The sequence below is a fragment of the Mirounga leonina genome, unplaced genomic scaffold (assembly GCF_011800145.1).
Source record: "Mirounga leonina isolate KUSES-001 unplaced genomic scaffold, KU_Mleo_1.0 Mir_197, whole genome shotgun sequence".
NCBI lineage: Eukaryota > Metazoa > Chordata > Mammalia > Carnivora > Phocidae > Mirounga > Mirounga leonina.
In genome coordinates this window covers 908,056-932,842 of record NW_023270494.1, presented here as the reverse complement: position 1 = coordinate 932,842, position 24,787 = coordinate 908,056, and the positions used below count along the sequence as shown (strand labels likewise).

Sequence of the window (24,787 nt, the reverse complement as noted above, 5' to 3'; positions counted from 1 at the left end):
GCTTCTCCCTCTCCCACTCCCCCTGCTTGTGTTCCCTCTCTCGCTGTCTGTCAAATTAATAAATAAAATCTTTTAAAAAAAAAAGTGTTCTTACACAAAGTAGAGTATCATATAGGTAACTCAATTATGCATACTCAAATACTCAGGATACAAGGGGGCATAGAGAAGTTTTGTAGATAATTAAAACATCTAAATTATGGTGCGCCTGGGTGGCTCAGTCATTAAGCGTCTGCCTTCGGCTCAGGTCATGGTCCCAGGGTCCTGGGATTGAGCCCCCCATCGGGCTCCCTGCTCCGCGGGAAGCCTGCTTCTCCCTCTCCATCTCCCCCTGCTTGTGTTCCCTCTCTCGCTGTCTCTCTGTCAAATAAATAAATAAAATCTTAAAAAAAAAAAAAACTAAATTGCATTAATTTCAACCTTTTCCTCCCACCTCAGTTTTTCAAAGGTGAACCAAAAGCCTACAACTGAAATTATCTTTCTTACTTTTTAATCACAAAGCACTGCTCACAAAGGGCACGGCGACCCCACCCCAGCCGGTGTCTGGCCATCCTCCCCGGCACAGACCCTGTTGAAGGCCCAACCCCCATCCCCGGCCTTTCCCAGCTTTCCTGCCGAGGACCCCAACACAGTTCCTGGCCGCTGTCCTCAGGTCTGAGACAACCCCTGGTGAGGTGGAAGAGGGGTCTGTCAGGAGCTCTGGAGAAACACTTCCATTTGCAATGAAGAGAAAGGGAAACATGCCTTCTTCCCACGTGATGCTCGGAGCTGCTGCAGCCCTTTCGGCCCATTTAGGAGGAGCGAGAATCCCAGAGGAGCCAGCCCCTGGCTCATATGCCTCTGGACCTGACGTGCAAGTCGAGGGACTCCTCTGTGTTGGTCAGTGTGTCGGTCCCGCAGCTGGGCAGGCACACCGCATGTCAGGATTGTGATCAAATGCCCACCACCTTGGCTGTCCCCTCCTGGCTCCACTGAGTACATGTAAGTTTCTGGGGGGCACCATGATGACATAAGGTGTTTCTAGCCACTTCCATGAGTCTGTCCTGCCACCTGTGTACAAGCATGTCAGGCTGCTGGGGAGGCTGTGCTCCTCCCCACGCAGGAGGGTCTCCACCGACGCCCGCGGCACCCAGCTGGCCGCCCTGCTTGCCACGGGCCTGGCGCTGCCCGGCCGTCCCCTTCTACCTGCTTCCCGACTCGTCCAACAACTGTTTCACAACTGGGTTCTGCAAGCCTTCCACGGCTTCCCCCTCGGAGCGGTGGCTCTGTGTCACACTTCAACGCAGGCAAGAAAGGGAATCTGACCGGAGCCTGCTTCCCACCGCGGGACCGGTTCCAGGACAGCTCTCCAGCGGTCACTTGCATCTCTGCTGTCAGAGCAGGGACAGCTCCTGTTCTGGACTCTCGGGCTGGCGTCTGTGTAGCCGGCCTCGGACGAAGGATATGGCCTGTCCCTCAGGCGCAAAGGGCCGATGGGCCTGGGGCTTGCCGCTGCGGGGGGGAGGGGAGGACAGGGGACCTGTGGCCGCCTCCTGTGCCTCTCGCCTGACCCTGTGTCTTCTGCCGGCCCCCACGGAGCTGTGGTCGGCGCCCCTGTCAGCTGAGCTCACAGTTCTGGGCCCCCATCCACCTCCCTGCCTCTGTCCTGTCACCAAGAGAGTCCCGTCCTGTCAAAGCCCAACCCTGCAGGGCCTCTGGCCCTCCTCTCCTGAGTCTGCCCACCCCCCCAGACCTATTGTGTACCATCCGCCTCTGTCACCTGCACACAGACGGGCTCCCTCCAGGAAGACCGGCATGACCACGCCACCAGTCCACGCAGACTACCCGTAGCCCCATGGTGACCTCCACCTCACGAGCAGCAGAGGCACTTGCCTGTCCTGACCTCACCTGACAGCCCTGCCACAACCCCCAGGTGACCACTCTCCTCTTTAAGACTTTCCATTACCAAAGATTCCCAAATTTCATCAAGCACATGTACCTGTGTAGTTTAAAGAATAAAAATAAAATAACTTAAAGAATAAAACAAACAGTGGGGCGCCTGGCTGGCCCCGTTGGTGGAGCGTGCAACTCTTCATCTCCGGATCGTGAGTTCAAGCCCCACGCTGGGTGTTGGGATTACTTAAAAAAAAAAAGGGTGCCTGGGTGGCTCAGTTGGTTAAGCCACTGCCTTCGGCTCAGGTCATGATCCTGGAGTCCCTGGATCGAGTCTCGCATCGGGCTCCCTGCTCGGCAGGGAGTCTGCTTCTCCCTCTGACCCTCCCCCCTCTCATGCTCTCTATCTCATTCTCTCTGTCTCAAATAAATAAATAAAATCTTTAAAAAAAAATTAAAAAAAGAATAAAACAAACACCTGTGTACTCAGCTTAAACAACATTGCTACCACCTGTTTTTCTAAATAAAGTTTTATTGGCAGGCAGCCACACCCCGCATTTACATATCGTCTGTGGCCCTTTACAGAAAAGTTTGCCAACTCCTACTTTGGATTTTTTTTTTAAATGAGGGACAGGTGGTGGCAAAGTTGCGAAGTTCTTATTGTCTGTATAGTCTTTGTTTTGCCCTGGTTGGTCAAAGACATGTCCCTGGGTGTGGGGTTCTGGGCTGACAGCACATACAGATCCCCCGTTGTTGCTGACGAGAAGTCAGCCGTCCATCAGGCCTCCCCTCTTTGCAGGTGACAGCCTTCTGCATCACCCCATTGCCTCTGGTGCTCCTGAGTTCTGTTAGGACACACCAGGTGTTGCACATCCTTGTAGTTACTCAGATGGGGGTTGTGAGGCTTCTGGGGGTGGAGAACGAGGACCGTGGGATACTTCAGCGGATCCTCACAGGGCACATTTGCCCGAGGCTCTGACCAGCATGCAGCCACGCATCAATCACACCTGCTGTCATCCTCCATGGCTCCGGACCTGCTTGCTTTCTGCTTCTCTTTCAACCTCTTTGTCTCTCTGGGTAATCGCTTCACATATAAGGCCTATATCACTAATCTGCTGTAAAGTCCATCCACAAAGCTGTTAATTTGAATGATGATATTCTTCTTTTCTTGAAGTTCTGTTTGTTCTTAAGTTTGCTTGGTCTTTCTTTACAGTTCTTTGTTTCTTGGACGTGTTTTCTTGCAAGTCTCTTATTTCTTTGAACCTAGGAAACTCAGCTATTCATACCTTGTATCCTCCAGGTTTATGGAGGGTCTGTCTTCTGCTGGCCTCACGCCTGGTGCCTTGCCCCCTGCGTGCAGGATCCCATTCTCAGCTAGAATCTGTGGGAATGTTTATGGCCTGGGACAAAGTGGACCCCACAAAGTGGTCTGTCTCCACTGCTGCCCAGTCCTTGGGGGCCCCACCCGCTCATAACCCTGAGAACTAAAGTCCTCAGGCCACACGGACGTTGTAACTGGGACTGACCCACATGAGAGCGGTGTATGGTGACAAGTTATAAAGGACGGCCCTCCTGCCAGCACTCCGTGCGAGGGCCCGGTCCTCAGTGGGGGCACTGGGCAGGCGGGGCACGGAGCTGTTTCTGGCTCACCTTCCCACTGTGGGCGGGTGGGACCCTTCCCAGTCCCTGCTTTCTGGGCAGGCTCACCCATCACACCCCCACCATGGGTGGGCCCTGAGTTTTGTCACTTGCTTTCTGGACACCCTGAGGCTGTGACACCCAATGGCAAGTTCACCCAGTTTGACAAAGGCCTTGGGTTCAAAGGGGATGGTGGTGATCAGTCTGCAGGCAGGGCTCCTCCTTCATGGGGTCTTTGGCTTTTAAGAATTCTCCACCTTCGGGCGCCTGGGTGGCTCAGTTGGTTAAGCGACTGCCTTCGGCTCAGGTCATGATCCTGGAGTCTCGGGATCGAGTCCCGCATCGGGCTCCCTGCTCGGCAGGGAGTCTGCTTCTCCCTCTGACCCTCCTCCCTCTCATGCTCTTTGTCTCTCATTCTCTCTCTCTCAAATAAATAAATAAAATCTTAAAAAAAAAAAAAAGAATTCTCCACCTTCTTGCCACGAATGGATGCCTTCAAGCATGACTGTGGCTTTTTTTTTTTTTAAAGCATGCTCTGCTTTACTTATTTATTTATTTTGTTTACACCCAATGTGGGGCTTGAACTCATGACCCCGAGATCAAAAGTCACACGGGATAGAAGGAACATACCTCAATATCATAAAAGCCATCTATGAAAAGTCCACAGGGAATATCAACCTCAATGGGGAAAAACTGAGAGCTTTCCCCCTAAGGTCAGGAACGTGGCAGGGATGTCCACCATCACCACTGCTATTCAACATAGTATTAGAAATCCCAGCCTCAGCAATCAGACAACAAAAAGAAATAAAAGGCATCCGAATCAGCAAAGAAGAAGTCAAACTCTCACTCTTCATAGATGACATGATTACTCTATGTAAAAAACCCAAAATACTCCACCCCAAAATTGCCGGAACTCATCCAGGAATTCAGCAAAGAGGCAGGATATAAAAATCAATGCACAGAACTCAGTGGCATTCCTATACACTAACAATGAGACAGAAGAAAGAGAAATTAAGGAGTTGATCCCATTTACAATGGAACCCAAAACCATAAGATACCTAGGAATAAATCTAACCAAAGAGGCAAAGGATCTGTACTCAGAAAACTATAAAATACTCATGAAAGAAAGTGAGGAAGACACAAAGAAATGGAAAGACGTTCCATGCTCATGGATTGGAAGAACAAATATTGTGAAGATGTCAATGCTACCTAGAGCAATCTACACATTCAATGCAATGCCCATCAAAATACCATCCACTTTTTTCAAAGAAATGGAAAAAATAATCCTAAAATTCGTATGGAACCAGAAAAGACCCTGCATAGCCAGAGGAATGTTGAAAAAGAAAAGCAAAGCTGGCGGCATCACAGTTCCAGACTTCCAGCTCTATTACAAAGCGGTCATCATCAAGACAGTATGGTACTGGCACAAAAACAGACATATCAGTGGAACAGAATAGAAAACCCAGAAATGGACCCTCAACTCTATGGTCAACTAATCTTCGACAAAGCAGGAAAGAATGTCCAATGGAAAAAAGACAGTCTCTTCAACAAATCGTGTTGGGAAAATTGGACAGCCACATGCAGAAGAATGAAACTGGACCATTTCCTTACACCACACACAAAAATAGACTCAAAATAGTTGAAAGACCTAAATGTGAGACAGGAGTCCATCAAAATCCTAAAGGAGAACACAGGCAGCAACCTCTTTGACCTCAGCCGCAGCAACTTCTTCCTAGAAACATCGCCAAAGGCAAGGGAAGCAAGGGCAAAAATGAACTATTGGGACTTCATCAAGATAAAAAGCTTTTGCAAAGCAAAGGAAACAGTAAAAACCAAAAGACAACTGACAGAATGGGAGAAGATATTTGCAAATGACATATCAGATAAAGGGCTAGTATCCAAAATCTATAAAGAACTTATTAAACTCAACACCCAAAGAACAAATGATCCAGTCAAGACATGGACAGAAGATGGGGCACCTGGGTGGCTCAGTCGTTAAGCGTCTGCCTTCGGCTCAGGTCATGATCCCAGGGTCCTGGGATCGAGCCCCGCATGGGGCTCCCTGCTCCGCCGGGAAGCCTGCTTCTCCCTCTCCCACTCCCCCTGCTTGTGTTCCCTCTTTCACTGTGTCTCTCTGTCAAATAAATAAATAAAATCTTAAAAAAAAAAAACATCAAATGAGAACCTGGGGGGTGGGTGGGGGGATGCGCGAGATCTGTAATTCATGTCTCAGAAAAGGCCTAATTTCCATCATAAATGATGAGCTAATACAAATCAGTAAGACACAGATAGTAAACTCCAGGTACAAAGGGGCAGAGAATTGAAGGTGAGGAAGAGGAAGTGAAGTGGGGAAGGCCCACCTCCCAATGGGGTGGCTGTGGACCTGCCAGAGCCCAGCTGGACAACGTCTTCCCGAAGACGAAGCAGAAATGCTTCTGCTTTCCAACAAAGCGACACCCTGCCCTGCGGGCTGAAAGCTTGTGTACAAGGCCGTTCACTTTAACATGACGTGTAGGACAAAAGATTGGAAATAACCTAAAAAGTCCACAGCAGGGACAAGGTCACATCACGTCGTTGGCGCATCTATGTAACAGAGCGCGGCCTGCATGGGCTCCGCACGGGCTGCCCTCCCTTGGCCTTCTTGCCACATGGGGGGCTCATGCAGCTCCCCCAGAGGTGGGCCCTCGAGATGGATTCTCCCGGACCCCCGTGACAACCAGGCGGACAAGGGCAAGGGCAGGGTCGTGCTCGCGAGGCTGGGCAGCCCAGAGAATGCCCGTGTCTCCCAGACTGACGCACCAGCTCCCTGGGAAGGGGCCCCTGCGGGTGGCTTGTGCAGCACCCGGGCCCACGGTGACACAGCCCCGAGCCTCCACGCAGGAGCCTGCACAGGCGGAGAGACTGCAGTGTGTCTGTCTGCACGTCAGCCTGACGGGGTCACCCAGCCCCGCCAGGCAGCGGCCGGGGCAGCAGGTCTCAGCTCTGTTCTGACCTCTGGCTGGACTTCCTCATGGATCAAGCTCTTCCTTCCCACTTCTCTCTGAACTCCAGCAAAAGACCCTGAGAGCAGGGTCCCCAGTGGGAACCGAAATTCCCCTCAAGCTATAAGGACAGCTCTGAGCCAGCAGGACACCCATGACGGGCCCCATGACGGTGACCGACCTGACCTTCACTGCCCACCTGCATGCACCCACTGACCTCTGTCCCACATGGTCCTTATATAAACCTGGAAGTGTTTTCTGCACTTGGGAGGGTCTTCTGGACAACAGTCCCCTGGCTTCCTGGGAACGGCCTCCCTGAAATAAACTCCTTTCTTGTGTCACCGCCACTGTCTCTCTGCCCGTGGATTCTGTCGGCAGCCACTGGCTGAGCCTGGCCTGTTTGGGACCCCACAGCCCTGGCCCCAGCCTACCTGGTGCAGAGTCGTCCTGGGAGGTGAGGCCAGAGGGGCTGGATCCCAGGTCCAGTAACTTCCACGTGTCCTGGAGGGGACCGCTGGCCGCTGATGAGGAGCTTCTGGTGCGGTGCCCACTTTCCCTGTGGAATTCTTGAGCTGGGCGTGGCTTTGGGGACCGGTTTTCTTTGTGCCGAGTTGATCTGCAAGTCACTGTAGAGATTCTGTGTTGCCTCTATGAAAGTAAAAAAAGACACAATGATCCCTGAGAGCCCTGCTCTGCTGTCCCCGGAGTAAGTGACAAGGTGGTGGGCATGGCCCAAAGACAGGCCTTGGGGTGAGGCTTCAGGGACCATCTCGCAGAGGCCCTGGGGACAGGCCCGCGCTCCCAGGCACACTGGCTGGCCGGTGCCCGGTGCCCGACCAGCTGGGGTTCCCACGGACACTGGAAGGACAAAGCAACGTGTAAGGCAAAGGCAGTCTGGTCTCCTTGGAAAGAAGGGCAAATGCCCCAAAACACGCCTCTCCGGCTGTGCCAAGGCCCACGCTGGAGCCCGTGTCCGCCCATGCCCCCAGGGCCCCGGGCCGACCCACTCCGTGAAGGCACAAGAGCAGAATCCGCCATCCCAAGAGAAGCGGCTGGTGCTGCCGGGCAACAGCCACCTGCTAGGACTCCCAGCACTCAGCTTCCCATGGTGGCACGGTGTCCCCAGCACATGGCGTCCCCAGCACAAGCAGCCCTGCCCTACCTGCCCCGCCCCGGCCCCGGCCCTAGCCCCGGCCGTCCAGCCCCGAGGAGGACCGCTTCTCCCCACCGTCTGGGCCGAGCGGGGCTGGGCCTTCCCCGAGCATTCAGAGACACGTTTCTTCTTGGTGTTCTGAGTCCTGCCGTGAAAATGCGGACAGAAGGAATTCAGTGTCGGCGGGTCACCGATGGGGTGTGTTACCGAGGTCTCCCTCCAGATGAGGAAGAAACGCTCTCCCCAAATTTCCAGTATCAGGGACTCGCTCAAGTTGGTGGCAGGCCAGAAGGGAGGGGCATGGTCGTGTCCACCAGCCAGGAAGAACAGTGTCCACCTGAGTGCCCCTCCCGGCCTTCAGGAGACCAAGCACCCCAGCATCACACAGACCCCTTCTCAGCATCAGGGGAGGGAGCCCTGAGCCTGACCCCCCGTGCCTCTCAGTTTGCTGGCAGGCCCCCGCAGCCTGAACGGCCTTCCACCCTCCCTCTGTGGGGACGCCTGCCTGAGAGCAGTCAGAGGGGAACGTAAGGAGGCACTGAACGGGAGGTAAGGAGGAGGAACAAGAGGCACTGAACGGGAACATGGAAGAAAATGTAAGCATTACAAGCAGCTGGACGAGGGCAGAGCCTGAGCAGTGGGCCACTCGCAGGGAGGGCCCGGCCAGACCCACCAGCCTCTTCCAGGAGCCCCAGAGAACATTCACACCCACTGCACCGCTCTTCTCTGCTCTAGTTTAATTAATATTTGAATTCAACTGAGTAATGCATGCATATTTTTTTTAAAGATTTTATTTATTTATTTGACAGAGAGAGGGAGAGACACAGCGAGAGAGGGAACACAAGCAGGGGGAGCGGGAGAGGGAGAAGCAGGCTTCCCGCCGAGCAGGGAGCCCGATGCGGGGCTCGATCCCAGGACCCTGGGATCATGACCTGAGCCGAAGGCAGATGCTTAACGACTGAGCCACCCAGGCGCCCCCATGCATATTTTTTTATTTTAACTTACAGCCCCTGGGGCAGCAGTGATGATAAATGGGCTTTTCATGTTTGTTGACTGACTGAGTTTCTTCCTCCAGGGTTTCTTTTCTTTTTCTTTTTAAAAGATTTACTGACTTGAGAGAGAGAGAGAGAGAGAGCCAGCAGGAATGGGATGCGCAGAGGGACAGAGAGAGTCTCAAGCAGATTCCGCACTGAGCGGGGAGCCCGACTCAGGGCTCGATCCCAGGACCCTGAGATCACGACCTGAGCCGTAATCAAGAGTCAGCCACTTAACCGACTGAGCCACCCAGGTGCCCTTCCTCCATAGTTTCTGATCATATCCTTTGCTTTTTTATCTATTGGTTAAAAAAGCGGGCCTCATGGAGTCGTCTTTTCTCAAGTTTTAAGAAAGGAGGCATTTCACTGGATGTAACAAAGCCATGGTAGTTCTGTAGTTTGAAGGAGATTAATAAAGTGTAATGCAATATTTAATGTACTAGAAAGAAGTGGAGGTCCAAGTCATAATATGCACGTTTTACTGTGACAGATAATAGGCACATTTATTCGACAACTTGGGAGATTTTCTTCTAATAACACATATTTAGAACTTTAATCAATGCAGGTGATTTGAAAGTTATGAATAGCTAGGTACTTCAATGCTTTAACAGCATTTCCCACAAGTGGTGAAGGGGTCGTGCAGGGGAGGGGGTCCTCTGGTGGAAAACGCCATGGTCTTCAGCCCCCTTTCTGTGGCCGGCCCTGCGCCGTTTCTCAGGCCAGCGTTTCCTCGTTGGGCAGACAATCGTGCAGGCCTCTCCCACACACCCATTCCGGGTGCCCTGGTGCTCTCCCCACTGTCCCTGCCATCCCTGCCGTCCCGTGAGGCAGACCCTGCCGTTTGCCACGGGCTTGTGTTGAGGCCCAGCGGAAGCCCCCCAGCCCCAGGAGGTGTGTGCCTGACGGACATGGTAGCAGGGCAGTCCAGGCATCGCCAGTCCCAGGCCGCCGCTCGCCTCCTCCCACCCAGCAGCCAGGCCTCAAGCCTGGGCTCCTTCCCTCTCCCACAATCCAAATCCATCCCACAGCGAATTCTGGCTTCAGCTGTCTCCAGATGTGACGCTTCTCCTCGCTGGCCGCCCACCCCTTACCCGGGCCCCCGGGTCAGCGCAGAGCCTGAGCATTGCTACCTCGCTAGGGCCACCTTGGGGCTCACGTCACCCCTGGGGGAACAGGCCATCCATCTCCCAGCTGGCGTTCTCTTACTTTAAACAAACTGAAAAGGCAAGCCATACACTGGAGACTCTTGCAGAACATGGGCGGATAGGGATTGGTCTCAAGGCTATAGAACTCCCACATCCTCCAAGGAAACTGAGTGTTGGTGAATGAGACGCTGCACACAGGCGTAGTGAGGAACGGCACCAAGACACGTGCTCGCTACGTTTCCTCAGTTAATTACAGGCGGAAGCGTCTAGTCGTGTGGACAGGCTTGTGAAGAACAGAAATCTAAAGGCAGCGCAGCGGAGGGCATGGCCTCCGTGGAAGGACAGCGGCATCCTGCCGGCCGGGACCCCGGTTGTGGTCGTCAGAAGTGCCAGCAGACAGAACTCGGCACCTGTTCTGGGTAAAAACTCAGTACAGCAGGAGGAGAAAGAACTTTAAACTGATGAAGGGTCTGAATGAGGTCAAACCATATGAAATTGCTGATGCTTAACCACTTTTGACTTACAAAAATGGCAATTTTGTAGGACCCAACTTAACACCCAAGCCTACAGCAAACTTCCTACTTGAAGATAAAATGCAAAAAGCATTTGGGGCACCCGGCTGGCTCAGTCGGGGGAGCGTGTGACTCCTGATCTTGGGATTGTGAGTTTGAGCCCCACGGTGCATGTAGAGATTGCTATAAAAAATAAAACCTTTACCAAAAAAAAAAAGAAAAAAAGCATTCTATAGATCAGGACAAAGGTGTGGATGACCCTGTTCTCTGTGGTGCATGGGAGTCCTGGCCCGGACAGCAGCCTGAGACAGGACCGTGAGGGGAGGAGCCTGACCCTCACCACAGACGCTCACCATTCGCACAGAGAACCCGGGAAAATGGCTGCCACACGTATTAGCGCTAATCAGTTCTGTGGAGTTGCTAGTTATAAAACATTTGGTAAAAGCCAACTATGCTCCAATTGCCTGCAATAGCTAGAAAATGTAAGCTTAAAGAGATCCTCGAGATAAACAAACTGGTACAGTCATCAAACAGAATGCCGTCCAGCAATAAGAAGGGAGCTTTCAGACCACGGAAAGACGTGGAGGAAACGTAGATGCGTATCACCAGGAGAAAGGAGCCAATCTGGAAAAGGCTACATGGCCTCTGATTCCAACCCCGTGACATTCGGGGGAAACGGCAGAACTGTGAGGCAGTAAGAAGATCAATTGGTACCAAGGATAGAACTGGAAAGGGGGGAGGGTGAACAGAGCGCAGAGGAATTTTAGGACAGTGAAACTGCTCTGTGTGAGACACGAGGGTGGACGAGTGTCATTATACATCTGTGCAAACCCGTAGAACACACAGCAGTGAGCGCGAGCCCTCACGTACGCCCTGGGCTCTGGGTGATGATCCTGGGTCCGTGCGGGCTCCTCAGTGTGACAGACACACCATCTGGTGGGACGCTGATATGTGTGCACAAGACGACTTTCATAACAATGTTTACAGCAAAAAATAGCCAAAATGCCCACTGAGAGAAGAATGGATGAGCCAATGTTGATGTATTTATACAATGGAAAGAATATGCACAAACTGGTGTCTAGACCTGGGCTTGCCAAGCCACACCTGGCAGACGCCAAATCCTGCCCACCTCCTTCTGTACAGCCCATGAGCGAAAAGTAGTTTTACGTTTTTAAATAGTTGAAAAAATCAAAAGAAGAATGTTTCATGACCTGAAGACTATATGAGATTGACCTTTCTGATCTATTGGGTTTTCCTGGAGCATATCCAGGCCCATCTGCTCACGTACCACCTGTGGAACGGGGGGGCCCTAAAGCTGTGGCCTGACGTAGCTGCTCTCCATATATCGCATCGATACATCCCAAAAGCACAATGTGGAATGAAAGCGCTCTGCAGAAAGATATATACACAACCCCCGGATGTGATGTATACAGATTTTTAAATATCTGAGAAGAGAAACACCAGACTCAGGAAAGTCTGAAGGGGGGATGTAGGGGTAGAACTCTCAAAGGGGTTTTGACTTTATAACATTTTGTTTATTAAGTTGGATGGTGTATATCATATTAGTCTTTGTACCTTCTTAGAAGTCTAAAAATATTTATAATAAAAATACATAAATTACAGTATTCACCTAGTAAAGATCAAATGGGATGAACAGCTAAAAAATTTTTGTAAAGGAAGATAAACAAGAGCAACCTTATTATATGTATTTGTAATATATTAAAAATATTACAAAGGTATGTTTTTTTTTTTTAAGATTTTATTTATTTATTTGAGAGAGAGAGAGAGAGAAACCATGAGCAAGGGGAGGGGCAGAGAGAGAAGGAGAGAGAGTCCTAAGCAGACTCCTTGCTTGATCCCACAACCTGAGATCACGACCTGAACAGAAACCATGAGTCAGCTGCTTAAACGACTGAGCCCCCCAGGTGCCCCTACAAAGGTATGTTATTTAGAGCAGGACAGCCCCAGCTGGGGAAAGCACCCTTCACTGGAGCTGTGTAGAAAATAAATACAGGGGGCGCCTGGGTGGCTCAGTCGTTAAGCGTCTGCCTTCGGCTCAGGTCACGATCCCAGAGTCCTGGGATCGAGCCCCGCATCGGGCTCCCTGCTCCGCGGGAAGCCTGCTTCTCCCTCTCCTGCTCCCCCTGCTTGTGTTCCTGCTCTCACTCTGTCAAATAAAATCTTTAAAAAAATAATATTTCTAGGGGCGCCTGGGTGGCTCAGTCGTTGAGCGTCTGCCTTCGGCTCAGGTCACGACCCCAGAGTCCTGGGATCGAGCCCCGCATCGGGCTCCTGCTCGGCGGGAAGCCTGCTTCTCCCTCTCCCACTCCCCCTGCTTGTGTTCCCTCTCTCGCTGTGTCTCTCTCTGTCAAATAAATAAATAAAATCTTTAAAAAAATAAAAAATAAAAAAAAAATAAATACAGATCCAAACCTGAAAATGCAGAGGTGCCACCCCGTGGTCTGCCAAACACGGGCCTGGCTATTCTAAAACGTCAGCATTGTGAAGGACAGACAAGGTCAGAAGACTCATTCTGGGGTGAAGGAGATGCCCACACGCACACCTATGCCCATGCTTGCACGCACACGTGCACAAACTTACTACTCGTGCAACCCCCACATGCATGTCCATACACACACAGCCACACACACGTGTAGGTGTGCAAGCGCTGCAGGCAATGTGGGTCCTGGACTTGTGACTCACAAAATCTGAGTTTACAATATGTATTAAATTCTAGGACCATAGTCATGTTTCCTGATTTTCATAATGTTGGGAGGAGTCTTTGTTTTCAGACATAAAGGGGCTCGATGTCTGCAACTTACTCTCAGCTGGTCCAGGAACAAAGTTGTCTGACTGTGTGTGTGTGTCTACCTATCATTCATCCACCTATCCATCCACCTATCCATCCATCCATCCATCCATCCATCCATCCATCCATCCATCCATCCATTTATCCACCCATCCACCCACCTGTCCACCCATCCACCCACCCATCTATTTATCCATTCACCCATCCATCCACCACCCACTCATCCACCCTTCCACCCACCCTTCCATCCATCCACCCATCTATCTATCCATCCACCTATCCATCCATCCATCCACCTATCCACCCATCCACCTACCCATTTATTTATCCATTCACCCATTCATCTATCACCCACCCACACACCCTTCCATCCATCCACCACCCATCCACCCATCCACCCATCCATCCACTTATCCATCCATCCATCCATCCATCCACCCACCCACCTATCCATCCATCCAACCATCCATCTATCCATCCACCTATCCAACCATCCATCCATCCATCATCCACCTATCCAACCAACCATCCATCCACCCATCAGCCATCATCTACCTATCTATCTATCTATCTATCTATCTATCTATCTATCTATCTATCTATAATGTGGGGGAGGCAGAGGGAGGGAAGAGAAAGAATGGCAAAGCAAATGTAGTGATCAGTTAACAACTGGTGAGTCGAGGTAAAGGGTACAGTGCTATTTTTGCCACTTTGTGTAAATTTGAAATTATTTCAAAATAAAAAATTAATTTGAAAAAGACATAAGCAAGAGTTTAGATGTTTAGCACATGATAAAACAAATCAATTCAAAATCACTGAGAAAAAGGAGGATAATTACTTATGGGTATTATGACAGTGAAACAGAACAGCTAGAAGAAATGGGTGGATATTTACCTAAACTCGGAATAGAGAAAAAACACAGTGAAATAAATCATTAAAGTAGACTGACAGAATTCATTACATTAAAAAAAGTTATCTGTGGATTAAGAAAACAAAGAAAGGCTAAAGGCAAATGACAAGTCTGGGAAAGGTTATAATGGACAAGCAGCAGTTCCTTCATTTATAAGGAACTCTTAAAAACTAGTAAGTACAAACACACAAGTAGAAAAATTAGCAAAGCATGTGTATAAATAACCCACAAAAAAAGAAATATATATGGCCAATAAATAGATTACAGACTTTAATACCACTAAGAATACAAGAAACTTCTAAAAGATGAAATTTTTTTAACCCATCATATTGGTAAAGATTTGAAAAATAAGGGGCCTGGGTGGCTCAGTCGTTAAGCATCTGCCTTCAGCTCAGGTCATGATCTCAGGGTCCTGGGATCCAGCCCTGCACTGCACTCCCTGCTCAGGGGGGAGTCTGCTTCTCCCTCTCCCTCTGTGTGTGTGTGCTTTCTCTCTCTCTCAAATAAATAAATAAAATCTTTAAAAAAAGTAATACTCAGGTGGTAAAGCAACAGTAAAACATACATATGATGTAATTTGTAATTTTATATTTATTATTTACTTAGGTAATTAAAAAAAAAAAAACAGCAGGAGAGGTGTCTGGGTGGCCTGGTTAAGCATCTGACTTTTGGTTTCAGCTCAGGGCATGATCTCAGGGTCGGGAGATTGAGCCCCACATCGGGCTCCGCACTCAGCGGGGAGTCTGCCTGAGATTCTCTCTCTCCCTCTCCCTCTGCCCCTCCCTCTTTCCCTCTCTCTCTAAAATAAATAAATCTTAAAAAAAAAAAAAATAGCAGGGGGCGTCTGCTATTACGTTAAGCGTCTGCCTTTGGCTCAGGTCATGATCCCGGGGTCCTGGGATCGAGCCCCGCGTCGGGTTCCCTGCTCAATGGGAGACCTGTTTCTCCCTCTCCCGCTCCCCCTGCTTGTGTTCCCTCTCTCGCTGTGTCTCTCTCTGTCAAATAAATAAATAAAATCTAAAAAAAAACCCCAAAACAACCCCAGCAGGAAACACACTGAGATGTTACTAGTAACCATGCTTGGGTGCTGAAAATTGGAAGCCTTTTCAATTGTGTTTACTGGATTTTACATTTTGGAAATAAAATACAATACTTAAGTGATTAGTAAACAGTTATTAGAAGTATATTTCTTAGATAAAGGAGTATTACCTGAGCTGCAGAATGGGGTTGCAACTGTCCCAAAGGGGCCTCAGGTGCGACACTCATGTTCTGGGCCTCAGGGGTGGGCAGAGGGTGACGAGGCGGTTTCCCTAGAAACAAGAGGAGGAAAGGATTTGCTTTTTCTTTTTTCCTTTTTGCTTTTTTAAAAAGTCAGCTCTATGCCCCCCAACGTGGGCTTGAACTCACATCCCTGAGACCAGGATTTACATGCTCCACCGACCGAGACAGCCGGTCTCTGGAACGGTTTGCTTTCTGTGTGCACCTCGCTTCCTGATGTCCCTGGTGCCAAACACAAACACTGCAGAAGAACAGCCCGTTCCTGCCTACACCAGTCAGCCCTCTCTTGCAGTGTGCGTAGGGGAGACGCCACGAGTTGTTGTGACTGCAGAGTGCAGGGCCTCTCACGCACAACTCTGGACACACCTTCTCAAAGCGCCGTTAACCAACACGTTCACTAACAGACCCAAAGATATACCTTCTCTGCAGCACAGAAAAGTAAGCAGCAGAAGGTTAAGTGAATAAACTTAAAGATTCTGCTTGTAAGAGATGCTTCAGCATCCTGTCTTACTTAGAAAGATCTAGGCAGCCAAGGAATACTCGTTCATTAACTCAGTTTGGGTTAAGTTACCTACAAATCTTGGAAATTAATCTTTAAGCTCACATACTACAAGATACAATTACTGTTGATATAACATTTCTCAGAATGAATCTACTTGGTTAAACACAAGCTTACTGAGGACTCCAATGAGGTTTTTGTGTATATGAGTTGTAAATAATGATATGAACTGTATTAGTACTGATATGTACTTAATTACGTACTGTATGTACTGAAACAAATTTTTTAAAACCTTATATTACATTCACTTGAAGATGGTGGTGCATCTACCATCTTCTACTACATCTACTACATCTACCATCTTCTACATCTACTACACTGCATGTTAACATCTGGGTAGTTACGAAATTAGTTCTGCCCCCATGGACCTCCTGGGATGGGTCCTAAAGTACTATGTCAGTTTTTTTGCAGGAGATAAAAGGACATGGGAAAGGCAAAATTTGGAAATGAATTTATTTTCCTTAGTTTTTAATACCTGAGCTTAAAAGCTATGGAATCTGGAGATACACAAATGGCCAACAAGCTCATGGAAAGGTGGTCAACACCATTAGTCATCAGGGAAATGCAAAATCAAAATCACAGTGAGATACCACTTTGCACTCATTAGGATGGACAGAAGAAAAAAGACAGAAAGTAAGTGTTGCCAGGGATGTGCAGACATCAGAACCCTCGTACATTGCTGGTGGGAAAGCAAAATGTTGCAGTTGCTGTGGGAAAAGTTTTACTTTGATGAAAAGAAAGAAGTGGGGGGGAAGAAAGAGACAAGAGAGAAAGCTCTGCAGTGAGGACAGTGTGCAAGGACCGTTTACGAGCTGTGGTCCCAGCTACTCGCGGATGACCGCGGTCTGCGAACAGACGATCCTGCACCTGCCCCACAGTCAGGTCAGCAGTAGCCTCACCCGATGCCACAGGCCCACATCACTCCCCTCCCTCCTCCCGTCACGTAGGCACTTCATCTCACAGCGTTGCAACAAAGGGGGGTACAGCTCATTGCGATGATTTTGAGAGACCCCAGTCACAGAACTTTATTTACAACATATTGCTATCGTTGCTCTATTTCATTATTAGCTATTGTGAGCCTCTTCCTGCACCCAATTTATAAACGTTATCATGGGTAAGCATGTCTAGGAGAAACGAGGTACACACAGGGTCTGGCACCGTCGCGGTTTCGGGCACCCCCGGCGGGTCATGGAACGTGTGGCTACAGCCTCTGAGAGCACCGCTCTGCCCACTCTGAGGCAGGATTTCCAGAGCTCCAGTCAGAAGAACGTGCACTCCTCTGACCAGAAACCAAACCAAATGGATCACGAATCCGTCACCGAGGACACGTGTAGAAGTCTGAATGCGCGACTTCCTAGGTATGGAAGGGCCCTTTCCCCTTCCTCTTGGCTGCTGTCATCTAAAACCCGAGAGGCCTCTGCTTCTGTAAACTGAAGGGAAGCATTTCTAAGCGGCATCTTCTTGTCTCCCTAAGTCTTCCAGAACTCAGCAACTTTTGTGAAAAAGCAACTCACAGGAGGCATCCCCAGAAGCGGAAGTTAGCAGCGGGCTGGCTGGTGAGGGGCTGCAAGGGTCTGTCGAAGCGAGTTGAAGATGAACGCCGGAGGCTGTGGGCCACAGCTAAGGGACGGTATTCCAGTTACTGAACTCTCAGCAAGCAGATCTTCTGAAAGTCGTGATCTTCTTCAAAAAGGCCTTGTGTGAAAAATGAACTTCTGCCCAGTCATCATCTTGAATTATCAGAAAAAAAGTTCCAGCTCAAACAAGATAAAATGAATTTTTCCACTAAAATTACAAATGGAGGGGCACCTGGGTACCCATTTGACCAAATGGTCAAATGTCTGCCTTCAGCTCAGGTCATGATCCCAGGGTCCTGGAATCGAGTCCCGCATCGGGCTCCCTGCTCAGCGGGAAGCCTGCTTCTCCCTCTCCCTCTGCCGCTCCCCCTGCTTGTGCACTCTCTCTCTCAAATAAATAAAATCTTTAAAAATAAATAAATAAATAAAATAAAATTACAAATGGAATTCAAGGCAGAGCAACAGGCTCAGGGTCTTCCATTTCTTCCGAGCTCAAACCTTTCACTGGGTATTTTCAGGGGTAATGATGAGACTATTGGATGTGAAGGTATTCTTTTTTTTTTTTTTTTAAAGATTTTATTTATTTATTTGACAGAGAGAGAGATAGCGAGAGCAGGAACACAAGCAGGGGGAGTGGGAGAGTGAGAAGCAGGCTTCCTGCCGAGCAGGGAGCCCGATGTGGGACTCGATCCCAGGACCCTGAGATCATGACCTGAGCCGAAGGCAGACGCTTAACGACTGAGCCACCCAGGCGCCCTGGATGTGAAGATATTCTTAATGAGCAGTCACAAAGTGAACTAATGGGAGAACCAGACTTGATGGTGGAATATAAACTCAGTTTCCTATAATCTATTGTGCCGTTCGTGAAAATACAGGGGCTGCATCTTGTTTATGGTCATCTTTTTACTATAATTTGATGTATACAACATTAAAAGTACTGACCCATGACAACTTTTGCCTAAACAGTATCTGTGATCACTTGAAATTATTTGGGTCTTTGGTTTATGGCCATACGACAACTGAAAGCACTAAAGGGAGATGATTTTAAAACTTCCAATTTATATGAAAACAATAGCATTCTATGTCTTTAAAAAATTGTTGCTAATGAGTATTTGAAAACTGTCTGCAGGTTCCAATTCAGCCTATTTCCTGGGTATTCCATAAATTTAGTTTTGAATAACCATTATCAGCTTTGAGTCTGCAATCTTCATAGGTTGGTAATTGATTTCAGTGGCAACACTTCAGATTAAGCACAGAATAAGATATTTATATTTTACCTTGTTTCAGAATGGCCCATTGATACTCATAAGAATAATACTGGCTTTACTGATGCTATTTTAGAATTGTAGCTATTCTTTGTTTCTTTCAGGTTGAAAGGTGTAAGTTCAAAGGTTTTGATTTTGGTGTTGTCTTTATTTTTTTTAAGATTTTATTTATTTGACAGAGAGACACAGTGAGAGAGGGAACACAAGCAGGGGGAGCAGGAGAGGGAGAAGCAGGCTTCCCACTGAGCAGGGAGCCCGACGTAGGGCTCGATCCCAGGACCCCGGGATCATGACCTGAGCTGAAGGCAGATGTTTAACCAGACTGAGCCACCCAGGCGTCCCTGCTGTCTTTAAGGTGAAAAATTAAATAAAGCAACCACCATATGTTGATTTAAAAAAAAGAAAAAAAAAAAAAAAGCACAAATCACAGGCCCAAAGTGGCATCACTTAGGTCGCATCCCAAACCAGGGCTTCATGCCTGACCAGCTGCATTTCAAGCTCCCCCAGAAGCGCAGTCATAACTGCTTCTCAGGGCTTCTCCAATAAGCAGAGTCTGCTGCTGGGTCCTCCCCACCCCCACAGGAAGAAGAGGTCCTCGGCCAGAGAAGACTCCGGCCCTTACCTGTAAGGGAAGGTGATCTTGCCTTAAACAATCCCGTTCTTTTGCTAATAACTTCTTGCCCCTATCCTCCTTCCTATAAAAACCTTCCATTTTGTACAGCTCTGAGGAGCTCCCTCCACTTGCTACATGGGATGCCGCCTGATTCATGAATCACTTAATAAAAACCAATTAGATCTACACATTTACCCGGCTGGACTTTGTTTCTTAACCCTTCTTGGTAGTACGGTCATTTATTTGCACAGGTTCCCTGAGAATCTGTGCTGCTTTTAACCAGGACTTCACTGGACACATGGATGGTGCAGCCAGAGCCCTGTCTGCCTGGCCAGAGTCAAGAATGACCCTCACGTAGTTGTGAGGACAGGTCACCAGCAGGAGCTGTGAGCTAGGAAGGCCGCCCCTGGCAAGCCTGGGAGCTCAGGGTATTTCTGAAACCTTGAGAAGAAAAGAATTTGCTCAAAATCATCCAGCAGATGAAATCTGGTGAGTTCTTGGCTTCCTGGCCTCAGGACACTTTTAAAGTCCAATGTGGACTCCCGACGGAAACTTCCAGCAAAGCAAACTCAGGAAGGCCCGCTGGGTGAACTAACATTCTTTCTACACCTATGGAAATAATCAGGCCAACAGACCAGCCTTGTTAGCGATCACGAATAATCCTTCTTTGAGATTAGGTTTTACCAAAAGCAGAGAAAGGGTCAGAAGCAATGCGTGCTTCGATGGAAACTGCACTGTGGGCAGCACGTCCTTGGACCCGCGGGGCCGCCCCCCGGGTCTGAACTACGCTGCACCTCTGACGGGCATGCGCTTTGTGCCTTGTCCCTCCAAGTATCACCGCTGACCCCCTCCCGCTTAGAAAAACCAGTTCAGTTTCCATTTGTAATTCAGTTCCTTTGTTCCGGATAAATTTGTGTTTGGGCTTTTCCTTGGAACTGGTTGTAACATCTGACTGGTTCCCTCACTGCTTAAGTAACAGAAGAAAATCCTAAGCCTGTGCCCATTTTCATAGCTATTTGAGCCATATTTTACCTCTTTCTGGAAACAACCCTTTTAAACACCTGATTAAAAATACCACTAGCTGTTACTGAACATCAGAAAGGACGGCGCACAACCTGAACCAGGCTGAGCTGCGGCCGCCGTGGGCGCTTCCCACCAAGTGACAGCCCAGGAAGAAGGGAAGGGGAGCGGGGCAGAAATACAAGAGTCGTGGCAAGATTTTAACACAGAAATCATGGTTCTTGGCAGTTCAAGTTGACAAACACACATAAATTTAGAAAGAATGTAAGTATGTATAATAAGGAGGCTTAACAGAACAGATTCCACACGTGTTTAAAAATAACTGAACAAACAAAAATAACTAAATAATTCTAAAACTCTCCTAAACAACTCGAATGAAATAGAAAACCTGGGGGGCGCCTGGGTGGCTCAGTCGTTAAGCGTCTGCCTTCGGCTCAGGTCATGATCCCAGGGTCCTGGGATCGAGCCCCGCATCAGGCTCCCTGCTCGGCGAGAAGCCTGCTTCTCCCTCTCCCACTGCCTGCCGCTCTGCCTACTTGTGCTCTCTCTCTATCTCTGTTAAATGAATAAAATAAAAATCTTAAAAAAAAAAAGAAAGAAATAGAAAACCTGGCTGCATAATGGCCGATTATCTGGAATACTGTTAATACTGTCCCTGAAAACCTGACACACGGCCAAAGCAATACTCAGGTGGAAAATTCACACCTTAAAAAAATGCAATCACTAAACAAGAAAGAATAAAGTAAATGTTAAAGAAATCAGCAAAAGAACAATGAAACCCAAGGAAAGGAATGAACAAACACAAAATGTAAACTCCTTGTAAAGACACAGAAATCCATCCACTGGCTCCAGTTACTTTTGGGGCACCCCCGGGAGGCAGGAGAGGAGGCGGCGAGAGAGGTAGGGAGAGGATAGATTTCCAGTAGGTCTAATGAGATCCATCTCCAGAAGAGATCAGAAACAAATGGGAAGAAGAGTACTTAAAGAAACAATGGCTGAGAATTTCAAAGAATGGGAAAAACAACCAACCAACCATAAGTCTTAAGATTTCAGAAAACCAACCAATTCCTGAGCGGGTTAAATTAAGGCAAACTGATCCCGTCCAGATACCGGCTGGTAACACAGGAGAAAGGCAGCCAGAGAGAAAAGGGAGGCCCTCCCCAAGGATGGGGCTCTGACCGAGGGCCAATTTCTCTGAGGACACTGGGACATTCGCTTTAAGAAAGGTTGCAAGAAAATGCGAGCATTAGGTTCTTGTTGCAACCAAGCCATCGTTCTAGAAAGTGGTCAAAATACAATCATTTGATGATGACAAACGCATGCTCTGCCCCCGCGCCAGTCCCATGGGGGGTGCTGGGGTCTAAGACCCAGCCCAGCACGAGTCGAGTCAAGCAGGACACACAACATGACTGAAAATCACTGCTTCTACATTAGGATAGTTTTACAACAGGATTTTAGATGCATGTGTAATTATGAATAATAAATGTAAATAACGATTTTGGTATTTATGTGCACATGCCTAATAAGTAGTTGGGTTAGCAACCTAATTAAAGCTAGGTCCCTAATCTGTTTGGTTTTTTTTTTTTTTAAGATTTTATTTATTTGAGAGAGAGAGACCACAGCTGGGGGAGCAGCAGAGGCAGAGGGAGAAGCAGGCTCCCCGCCGAGCAGGGAGCCCGATGCGGGGCTCGATCCCAGGACCCCAGGACGCTTCACTGACTGAGCCACCCAGGCGCCCCCCAAATCATTTCTTGATGAACAAAAACTTCATCAGGAAAATGACATGATGAGGAAACACAAAAGGCTCCTTGCGGCATGATTCCAGCTATGCGACATGGGGGGAAGGCAGAACCACAGAGACAGTGAGGGTCAGTGGCCGCCGGGGAGGGGGGGATACGCAGGCGGAGCACAGAGGTTTCTAGTGAAACTACAGTCCCGTGGTGCATACGTGTGGTGACACGTCTGTCCCAACCCGTACGATGTCCAGCACCAAGAAGACCCAGAGGTAAGCGTGGACCCTGGTGCTGACAGTGCGTCGGGGAGGTTTGTGGATCGTGATCAACGCACCACTGTGGTGGGATGTCGATCGCGGGAGGCTGGGGGGACATCTCTGTACCTTCCCGACAGTTTTGGTGCGAACCTAAAACTGCTCTAAAACACAAAGTCTTTACAACAGTGTTCGATGTTAGGACCTTGGCAATGACCTTTTGAGGAACGCTGGCTTCACATGAGATCCAGATGGTGGGTGCAGCTGGGGTTTCTGGGAGAAGCAGAGTTGGCAGGAGGACGGCACGAAGGGAGGGGCCCCACAGTGGGTGTGTGCAGTCTCCACCTCAGAGGAGGGCCACTCCACAGCCTGTGTGCCCCCCACGCTGGGCTGATGGAGCGGGCCGAGGGCCAGGGGCAGCCTGACCACAGGGCCACACACCGTTGGCCCATCTGTCAGTGCAGATCCCAAGGCCCGACCTGAGCGGGAGGGACAGGGCCGGCACGGGAGCCTGACCCCGGGGGCAGAGCCCGTGGGATGAGGACTGGGCAGCTAGAGCCAAGGCCAGTGAGGGGGCCGGACTGCCAGCTCCCTGTGAGGATGGGGCCCGTCCCAGAAGCAGCTGGAAACACCGGCAGGTGGACGGAGGCACCACCTGGGCCCCTGGGCCTGGCCCCCAGCGGCCCCCAGCACGACAGCTCTGAACACAGGCCTCCTCTTCAGGTTTCCTCAGTGGTCTGCACCCTCCCTCTGAGACATGGCACTCCCTCCTGCTCTGCGGCCCGAGTTCTCCCACGTTCCCCTTCCTACTCACCAGGTCATTCTACTCGTCATATTCAGACCAGAAACACTAACACGATAAAAACTGCTATTATTATCCACACAGCTTGGCCGTGGGACGTTCTGAGGACGAAGCACAAGGCCCAACCCTCCCCTCCCTTTCCTCGCGTTGGGTAGTTAGGAATCAGGGGGACTTGCCCAGGGAAGCTAAGGCCACAGCTGAGAGGAAGCATTTTTTGCTGGTGTTCCCTTTGTGGCACTCTGGTCTCTGCTTCTAAAGTTGGTGGGTCTGCAGCCCCCCAGCACCCCTCCACTTTAGACAATTCCCTCAAAGAGAGAGGGAATGGCTGTCTCCCATCGACCATGGGTGGGGCCCGAAGTCCCTCATCTCTGGTCATCACGGTATCTCAAAGCTCTTGCTGGAAAAGCATGGAGAGGCAGAAGCCACATAAGGCGAGGGGCTACAGCGTGAGGAACGGGGGCGCCACAGGGAAAGGAGGGGGCTGCTTGTGAAGGTGGTCTGAGAGCCACGTGGCCAGCGGCTCGCTCCTCAGCGCTCACCGGGAGCGTTCGATCTGGGCCGGCCGCGGTGACGACCAGGCAGCCACCCCATGAAGGACTCATCTTGCCCACCAACACTGGTGCTTATGGTCCCCTAGCAACGGGGGCCTTGGCTTCGCGCCGGCAGCTGGATGCCTGCTCTCAACGGATGACTACACCGACCCTTCCAAGAAGCCACTGGTAGAAAGGTGCACCTCAGCTAAATTTGTCTCTCCTTGCGTGGAACAGTAGTGTGATTATTGGTCATTGATCCGGAGCGTACTATTTCCTTATTGGCTCATTAAGAGACAGTATCCTGTACGCTATTGGCTTGTGAAATATTACTATTTTAAATGGTCAGTCCCGCAGTGAACCCACGTTGAATAAATTATCGGCAAAGACAGTCAGTCTGAGCACAGCTTGCAGCCGACAGAGCCCTGGGCTTCTGTGTCCTCCGTGGCCGCCTGGGCCTGACCTGCGTGCCTGGAACAAGGGCACGCCTCTTTCTAGTCTGGTTGGAGCGCTGCCTGTCTTCCTTGGGGACCGGGGCCCTCTGAGACACCTGTGGGCAGCTGGAGGTCTCAGGCCGGGTCCTAGGGGACACACAGCGGCTGTTGGTGACAAGTCCAGGCAGAGCCGGCCGAGAACACGGCGGCCGCAGCTCCCCACAATGCAGCACAGAAATGCCGCCTGTTTTGCTAAGTGCAGTATTTTTCTCACAAATGCTGCCCGAGGCACGGGTTCATGGAACTCCCATCGCAGGATGAAGCTCTGCTCTGTGCCCGTGACTCCTGACCCCGGCTTCACTCCACAAGGGCAGCTTCTGTTCTCCCTCCTGCCTGCCTGAGAAGTCAGGCCAGACCCTCCCTCAGGGCAGCAAGTCTCCTCTCGTCCCGCCTCCTAGGTCCCTCCCCTGCCCCTTCCAGAGGAGCAGGCAAGAAGAAAGCCCTTCTGGGAGGGCCCCTGGGCCCCCTGACCCCACAGCCCAGCAGGGCAGGTCGCAGCTCCCAAACTCACCTGGGGCATGGTGGCCCAGCTCTGCACGGAGCCTGTTCCCCATCTCCAGGAGCTGTTCTTTCTCCAGGCAGAGGCGGAGGATTTTTCGAGCTGCCTCCTT

General features: G+C 49.9%; 1 protein-coding gene and 1 pseudogene across 1 annotated transcript in view; one reads left to right on the top strand and one right to left on the bottom strand.

The window, feature by feature from the left end:
- Nucleotides 1–24,781, bottom strand: part of LOC118024147 (coiled-coil domain-containing protein 57-like) — a 47,524-nt gene extending 22,743 nt beyond the window's left edge. Inside the window, exons 1-3 of the mRNA XM_035025731.1 lie at nt 24,688–24,781; nt 15,261–15,361; nt 6,920–7,136 (exon numbers count right to left, since the gene is read on the bottom strand). Coding sequence (XP_034881622.1) covers nt 6,920–7,136; nt 15,261–15,361; nt 24,688–24,730 — 361 coding nt within the window. The 5' untranslated portion in view covers nt 24,731–24,781. The remainder of the gene's footprint in view (nt 1–6,919; nt 7,137–15,260; nt 15,362–24,687) is intronic.
- Nucleotides 17,482–18,313, top strand: LOC118024148 (annotated as a pseudogene).
- Nucleotides 24,782–24,787: the final 6 nt, after the last annotated feature.